This window comes from Apis dorsata, unplaced genomic scaffold (genome assembly GCF_000469605.1).
Source record: "Apis dorsata unplaced genomic scaffold, Apis dorsata 1.3 scaffold_577, whole genome shotgun sequence".
NCBI lineage: Eukaryota > Metazoa > Arthropoda > Insecta > Hymenoptera > Apidae > Apis > Apis dorsata.
Genome location: NW_006263787.1, coordinates 34,876 through 43,705, shown reverse-complemented (window position 1 = coordinate 43,705; position 8,830 = coordinate 34,876). Strand labels below are relative to the sequence as shown.

General features: G+C 29.8%; 2 protein-coding genes across 3 annotated transcripts in view; both read left to right on the top strand.

Moving 5' to 3' along the window:
* LOC102671229 (nucleoplasmin-like protein) overlaps positions 1-3,829 on the top strand; it is a 4,427-nt gene extending 598 nt beyond the window's left edge. The window contains exons 2-5 of one of the 2 annotated variants that reach the window (XM_006621024.1): positions 187-302; positions 1,146-1,359; positions 1,823-1,899; positions 2,726-3,829. In XM_006621024.1, the coding sequence (XP_006621087.1) occupies positions 187-302; positions 1,146-1,359; positions 1,823-1,899; positions 2,726-2,833 (515 nt within the window). In that variant the 3' untranslated portion in view covers positions 2,834-3,829. Of the gene's footprint in view, positions 1-186; positions 303-1,145; positions 1,360-1,822; positions 1,900-2,192; positions 2,502-2,725 lie in introns of those variants that run through there. The other variant, XM_006621025.2, reaches the window with a different exon arrangement.
* Positions 3,830-3,833: 4 nt separating this feature from the next.
* On the top strand, positions 3,834-6,922 carry LOC102671630. Its single transcript, XM_031513106.1, is given in 5 exon segments — positions 3,834-4,792; positions 4,856-5,004; positions 5,006-5,459; positions 5,560-5,762; positions 5,899-6,922. Coding segments are annotated over 5 exon segments (1,215 nt in total). The 5' UTR covers positions 3,834-4,678; the 3' UTR covers positions 6,194-6,922.
* Positions 6,923-8,830: the final 1,908 nt, after the last annotated feature.

Below are 8,830 nucleotides of genomic sequence, written 5' to 3'. Positions count from 1 at the left end.
TTCGTCGTCATTGGCCATTCGACGCGAGCGGTACTATGGTTGAGACGCCGGCTGGTTTTCGGCCATTGTGACGAACTCCCATTGTCCCCTAAAGAGCTAATGAACTTGCGTTTTTTATCAAACTATGATATAACGGCAAGCATTTATGATATTCCCTGTGCGTACTTTTGTGATTTGTGTGTCCAGGAATCACTCTCGAAGGACTTAATTCTAGCGAGGTATGGGATCCAGAGCACAAGAACGACGACGCAGACGGCACAAACCAACATTTTGGTGCCGATCAGAAGCTGATCATAAAAATGGTAAGTAAAAAATATCGATGGGAGCACATTGAATAGTTAAATTATATTTTATTGCTCTTTGATACATTACGTACGTTTCGTTTGCTTTTTGCCATGTTCTATAAAGAATAAAGAATTTTCATGAACGCGCGATTTCATAGCAAATGGTTTCTATTTGTTCTACGATGTATATCGTTGATTTATTTGGATATAAATTTCTGACTCAGACGGACAGCTTAGCGCAACTTCTTATATCTATCTATTAACCGTATAAAAATATATGACCAATATTTGGCGTCACTAGTAATCCCGATTTTTCGAGCGCTTTTATCACCTTTCGTTACATTTGCGCGCGAATTTTTAATCACGATGTGAAATTAATATCTTTATAAAAATTTAATTTTTATTATAAATTTCATTCTTTATTTTTTTATGATAAAATAACCTCTTTTTATTTTCGAATTTTCGAGAAACAAAAGCATGAAAATTTGTGATGTTGATATTTGTTTAGTAAATGCACTGTTTAAGTATATTTTAATATAAAACTATTCATTTTAGATAAACAATTTTAGATAAACAATTTAATGTTTATAAATCTATAATGAAGAATGTTTGCCAAGTTCATTCTTTTTAAAAATATTCTTAATTGTTTATTTCTTTTATTTTTAATTGATTGAAATATAAAAATTTTTGCTTTCATATAAATAATAGATATTTTATAAAAAAAATATATAATTATTATAAATATGTTGTTTTTATATAAATTTTTATTTTTTATGTATATATATTTACTTTTTATTTCTGATCAATATATCAGTTTCAAGTAAAATTAAATTTTAATTAGCTTTATATGTTTTTTAAAAGGCTCTTTTAGGTCCAGAGGCTAAACCTGGTGAACTGAATGTACTACAAGTTGAAGCAATGGGACTAAAAGGACCCATCAAAACACCAATTGCTTTGTTGGAGATGGGGAAAACAGCACAGATTATTTTAGATCTCAGTTTTCCTGATCCTCCAGTCACATTTACTTTGGTTAAAGGAAGTGGTCCTGTTCACATAGTAGGACATAATCTACTTGGTAATAATCTCTAATATTTATTATTATCTTAAAGTTATAATACTTATGATAACAAAAATTTAATTTATGATATGTAGATATTTACCAATAGAATGTATATTAAAGTATATTATGCTAATATTTTTCTTAAATACTTAATCATATTAGAAGTAAACATTATATATAAAAGAGAGAAAGACAGAGAGAAGGCGATAATTACAACTGGACGCCTTTTAACAGTTAACAGTTGTGATAAGTATAGATGGATTTTTAAATGGAATTATAAAGTTTATTAATTATATTAAAAATAAAGATATTAAATTATATTAAAAATAAAATCTTAATATAATTTTAAAAATTAAATTTTAGAAAATATAGTTATTTAATAATTGTTTAATCATGGAAATTATTTTCTTAGGAAAAGTGAATGAATAAAATGAAAAAAGTTAAATTAAATAATATTGTATTATTTCGCATTTTTCAGGTACACATATGGAGGAGTTTGATGATATGGATGATGAAATGGAGGAAGAGAACATCGATGATGATGATGATGATAAGGTACAAACATAATGTTTCCTCTAGATTAATTGTATATACTATACATGTACATATTAAAAGTTAGTTAAAAAATTACAAGTAAAGGGAAGATTGTATTCATAACTGACATTCTAATTAGGCTTGCATAATTTTTTGACAATTGATATAAGGAAAATGCAGAATATTTTCGACTGAAGCAATTGCATTCATATAAATCAATTTGATATGATCATATCTTTTGTTATGCTTTTATTATGTATATTAACAAAAGTGTTAGTATTTCATTTTCTATATACTAGGAATACAAATTTCAGGCACCACAAAAGAAAAGAAAGCATTCTGCAGAGGGTAAAAAAAATGGCACGAAGCGTGCCAAACTGGATGAAGCTGTAGACAAATAGAGTCCTAATATTAAAATGCTGCTATTCAATCATCATCCAAAAAACAAGTTTTACCAAGAATATTTTAAAATCACGTTATATGAATATTAAAATTTCTGGGGGGCGGGAGGGCTCTGAAGATTGAGGAATAAATGAAAGTCGTGGATATAACTTTCTGCGTTTGTGTTTTCATTCCATGTGTCTTTTATTTTCTTGCATAATAAATCATCCTATTTTAAAACAGTTGCTTTTATTCCTTACATATCATGCTTCCTCTTTTTTCCATATTTATTTTCGAATTATGTTTTGGTATTATAGGAAATAGAAATACATTAGAATGTCAGTAAAGAATATGATCTTTTATAAAATAAAATTTCACTTCTAGGTTTTCATTTTATCATAATGATACCTGAAAGTTTATGAACTATTTCCGTAGTTATATTCTATTTATTATTTTAACATGTTAGGAGCCAGAAGATGAGGAAGATGATGAAGATGAACCCAAGAAGAAGAATGCCAAATTAACAACTGCAGCCAAATACAAAAATCAAGCTAATAAGAACAAGAAAAAATAAGCATCAGCCTTATTACTATTGAAATACAACAAACTTTTAAGTTAGGCTAATAAGCGTAAGTCCATCATTATCATCCGCATTTGTGCGAATCTAGTATCGTTTCACCAGATTATCAAACAAAAGACGTTGCCTTCCACGTTTCTACAACACAACTGGACCAATAAAATATTATAAGATATCACACTATGTACTTTATGAAAAATAACGTTACAATTTTTTATTTCATAAACATGTTTGTGAACTCATATAACATTTATTGCGAATAGAAAGTGGAATTTTTTTTAAATAATATTAAATATTTTTTGAACATCTAATCAAATATTTTTTTTTAATTGCCTTAGAAGAGTGACCCTTAAAACGTATTAAGAAAACTACGAGATATTAAGGATTATACGAATCAAAAATTATTTTTTTGACAAAATTTTATGAAAATGAAAGTTCAGAGGGCATTCTTCTGAGAGCCAACCGCATATATTATTAGTTTATTTTATCTCGTTACGATGCTGTTAAAAGAAGAAAAAACAAAAAAAATGAAAAAATAAAAACAAAAAAAATGATTAAAACTATCAAAAAATTCATAAGATAATAGAAGAACACGTTTTTTAAAATGAAGTGTGAAAAGAAACAGATATTTGGCCCAGTTGTTGTTAATAAAATTAGTGGAAAGCACGGGCGGACCTACAGTGAGGTATATTCGTATTATTTCCTTTTTTGTCTTCTCCGATGCCGTGTTCACACATCAACACTTCCAGTGATGCGAATATACACTATTCTAATGTAGTCATGTAATCGCGATTCACAAAAAAATGAATTACTATGCTCTTTAAAGAAAAAAAAAAAAAAAACAAATTTCGAAGATAACGTTCCAGTGTAATTTATTATTTTCGTGTGTACAAGATGGGGAAGGGGTAATAGTCACAGAACCCTTATACTAGAATGTTATTAATAATTGTAAAGAGGGTAAAAAATGAGATCAGAATTAAAGAAAAAAAAAAAAAAACAGATTTCGAAGATAACGTTCCAGTGTAATTTATTATTTGCGTGTGTACAAGATGGGGAAGGGGTACTAGTCACAGAACCCTTATACTAGAATGTTCTTAATAATTGTAAAGAGGGTAAAAGATGAGATCAGAATTAAAGAAAAAAAAAAAAAGAAGAAACATATTTACGCGTCATCTTGACATTCATTCCATTTGATGAAAGATAACAGAAGAGGAGGTTACACAGGTGTACTACACAATGTGATGCTCTTACATCAGTGTTATATGCGATAATAGCATATATAAAGCGTGTATAAAACGCGCCCATGCGATTGATAAGTAGTCTGTACACCTATTTTGTACATATACGATACAATAAAAAATTTCACAACTTTTAATCAGTATTGCATGACGTAATTTTTATTTAAATGCCTTTTTTTTGATCATATAAGAAAAATTTATATACTTGTAGGTTAAAAATTTTTGACGTTTAAGCGTTTATCATTTGTTAATACAATCAAAGATATCTAATAATTTAATGAAAGTGATTTTTCGTCATTATGTGAGGGAAAGAAATTGTTTGTTTATACAATCCTCGAAGAAATAAATACAAACATGTTAATGATTTTCAATATTTGAGGTATATATTGGTTCGTATTGTTAGAAGAATCCTATGATTGTTTACAAACGAACAACCTACAATATTTGTAAATTATTTCAGTAATTAAGTTTTATTGGTGATAAACTTGAGGTAAGCAAAATATCGTTAACAAAGTTAACAATACAAAACATTTTGATGTGATGTGGTTCAAGGTCAAGAAAATTTTGCTGTTCATCGCTAGAACGTAATATTTGCTATTATGATATGCAGAATATTAGTTCTAAGAACAGCCTGAACAAGGGCCCAGATGTGAAGATTTTTTGCTCGAATGCACAATGTCAAGTCGTCAACGAGGAATTAACAAATTTATGTCAACAAGTAGGCGATTTTTAATCATTTTATATCGATAATTAATTAATAATTTTAATATATAATTTAAAGGTAACAGACCTAAAAGAAACGGTTGTATCATTAGAAAATATTATACAAATAAAAGATATACAATTGCAAAAAATGCAACGAGAAAATGAGCGATTGTCGACCGAATTGAAAAAACAACAAAGACATATCAAGAACCTCAAACGTAAGATTAAAAAAATCATTTAAGTTCATCGCGATCTTTAAATGCATCGACTTAATTTTAGAGCAGTTGGATGATGAGAGGTTCCTCTATCAAAAAGAAAAGGACTCTTTTAATAATGAAATACAAAGACAGAAGACACGATGTGCAAGTGGTGCTTCGAAATTACACCAACAACGAAAAGAATTTGAGATAGTACGAGAATGTTTGGAAGATGAGAATAAGTCGCTTAGAGAAGAATTAAATGAGAAAATCGAAACAACATATAATTTATGTATAAAGTTTTTGCGAATGAAATATGCTAAAGATTCGTTGAGGCAAAAATTTGATCAATTGTTGAAGGAACACTTGCAAGTAATAACGGATATGATGGAGAAACTAGATGAAGCAAGAGAAGAACTTAATATAATTGTATCCGAAAAGTTTCAAGAGCCTCTGCCTTTAAGTAAAGCAAGATTTTTACAGGTAAACTTTTTAAAATTGCAGATATTTTTAGTCATTGTTCGATCCTATAATTTTTTTATATTTTTCATTAAAAGAAATTGTTTATTGTGTGGACTCTCAGGTGGTACAAAGAAATGCACGATTAGTTCATGAAAATGCGACACTTAAGGTACAAATACAACATTTGACTTTAAATATTGAGAGATTAAAAAGTTGTGTGCAAAAACCGAAATCAATAAATGTAGATGCAAATATTATTGCAAAATTAGCAGAACAAAGTAAAAAAAGATGTAGTAAAGAATCTACAAAATGGATACCGATTCAGTAAGATTATTTATTTTATAATAGAAATCAATATATTGATACATTTTTTTAAATAAATTTTTTGTCTTATTTTAATATCTATTCTGCATTCTTATTTTCTTAAAAAGTGATTATATATAATTAATTTTTTTTTTAGTTTATTTGAAAATGAAATTGAAAAAACTTTATCATTTACTAAACCATCAGATCTTCAAAATTTCGTCAATTATTCTGAAGATGTAAAATTAGTATCTAAAATTCGATCGAATAAATTAAAAGGGTACTCCAATACTGCTATACGAGAAGTTCAAACTAAAGATACATGGAAATCGGGAACAGTACGCGCTCGCAGCGCTCCGGAAATTCGACTAACAGAAGACCGAGCAAGCTCTTCTGATATTATTTTAGCAGAGTCTTCAATGGATGTACGACATATCTCAACAAATACTTGACAAATATTATTAAATTTAAGACGTTGTAAAAATGTAAATGTTACTATTATCTTTTTTTATATTATTTATTTATTGTTAAAAAGACATATCGACTGTAGAATGTAGAATGTGATGTATCGACTGTAGAGTAAGTGGCGCTAAAGTAAATCATTTAAATTTTGTTCACTAGAGGGCGATTTCGGTATGAAACGGTTTTGATATTTTCAGTGTCACATCGAAATGTGTGTGTTAATTATATTCAGTGCATATAATTTTTTTATAAAAATAATTTAAACAATTTTTTGAAGATGAAAGTGTAGGAACAGAACAACAATACGAAATATCTGGATAAGGATAAAGTATTTTAAAGAAATATTCTTCTTTTTCGTAAGTAATATGGCGTAGTATTATCAAATTAAAAGAAATTCTTGTTTAAAATGAAACATAAAGTTAATCCTATATCATAGTAATGAGTAATTCAATAGCCGTCCAATGCAAATTAAAATTAATAATCATAAAATTAGCGAATCTCATAAATTCAGTTACGATATTCGAATACATGATATTCATAATAACCATAAAATATGCATATGCAACACTATCTGGAAATTAAAAATATTTACGATAAAAAATATCTAACGAGTTGTTTTGAAACGATATCTAGTCCTAATCATTAAAAAAATACGATTTCTATTGATATGAAATATACGAAAACGAGAGAAAATTGATGAGATTGATCGAAATAAAATACGGTAGTTTTAGTTGTATTATGAATGTATATTATATTTAGATATTCATCTATAGCAACAAAAGTAAAATTATGACGAGAAATTGGCGAAATCTTTCGATACTTGTAAATATCATTACAACAGAAAGTTCATGATTACGTTAGAACGACGAGAATTGTCGATATGTGTTAGTATGAGAATGTGAGTAAGAACGTAAGAGAGAGGATCAAATATGTTCATCTCGTTTTATCTTGCTCGTTCTCGTGCGGCGAGGAGCCGGTTCGAGGCGAAGCCGGGTTTTAACGATCGGTCATTAAGTCGCGAAGAAAATTGAGACGTCCACCTCTCGGTGAGCTCATACCCAATTGAGTAGCGGCCTTAATACCCCTTATGTATTATCCGGTAGGCGAAGCACCTTGTTAAACGGATCCGCCATTTCTTCTTCTCACTTCGTGTTTTTCCACGATGATCATGGTTCAATCGAAAACTCGTCACTACCGCTAACAATTCTCGCTCTCCTTTCTTTTTTTCTTTAACATTTTCTTACAAAAATTTAGATTTTCATTTTGATGAATACATTTTTTTATTTCTATATTTTTGATTTTATATATTTGAACTTTAAAACTATTTATTGTTGATATAATATAAGATACAATTTTGAATTAACATTGAAATTTCGTTTAATTTTGAAATCAGAATCATTAATGAATTCTTTTTTTTTTTCTTTTTTGACTTTTGACTTTTGACTAAAAGCAAATAGGATAATGTAGAATTTGAAATGATTGAATACATTTTCTCTGTATATAATATACTAGTAGTATATTATATATATTAGAAACCACAGATAGGTTAACGAGAAATTCAGCTTTGGGCAGGTTTAATCGTCATGTGACACCTATTTTGCCGGTATGTCGGATCTTTGAGTAATGGCCTCTTGGAGAACGCGAACGTCGATCCTGATTACCGATTCCCGATCCCGTTCTGTTCCTGATTGGTGGTATTAGCGCGCGCGCCGGTTATCGTCCATCGGACGTCATGCACAGTGGAAACCCGGCATAAATGTGCCGCGAAAGACAGTCTGTTAGATCCACGAAGGATTTCGATACACGTCGATCAATCGTGAGCGATCGATAAGCCCTCTACTTCCACATTGTTTCAAACCTTTCCGGTTCGGTTGTCTCGCAAAAAGAGCGGTTTTAACTTCACGCGCGTGTTACAATTTTTTTTTTTCGTGTTTTTATTTTATTTTTTTTTATTTTCCCGATAACGGGATACCGTATCTTTCGTGTCACAGGATAAATCAGTCGAATTGGAAAACTATTCGTAACGACCATGTTTTTAGTTTTGAATTTCATTCGAAGTTTAATGATTTGATTTCTATTTCTTTTTTTTTTTTTTCTTTTTCTCCATTTCTCTTGTATTCGATATTTAAATACTCGATAATTGGACGGGGATTCTACTTATGTATGAAAATTTAGATTGCTTATGTTAGCAATGGAATCAGAAGCGTAAAAGCGTCTCGCAAACGAGGCGTATTAGCGAGGGGCATCCATTATCGGCGATCAGGCGCCGCGGAACAGGGTGAAACCGGTATAAATATGCCGTCAAAGGACAAGTAAGATGACAGCTGCCGTACATACGTAATATTTCATCGTTAACAAGCGGACAACGCGCGACTACGGCCGGTTATGCCATCCATTGTCGAAGATTACATCGTTATTTCATTGTTTTACCGGCCGATTCAAATTCGCTTTTTGCTCCCCGCTTCGTGCAGCATACATGAATCAATATGTTCCATAATAATCGAGTTATCGCGGGATGTAACGTTTTCCTTTGAATGGGATTAAGAGTTGTGTTTTCTGCCCATTCTAGAATATTCTAATATATCCTTTTCTTTCACAATCCCTTTCCGGTTATTAAAGCATATAAA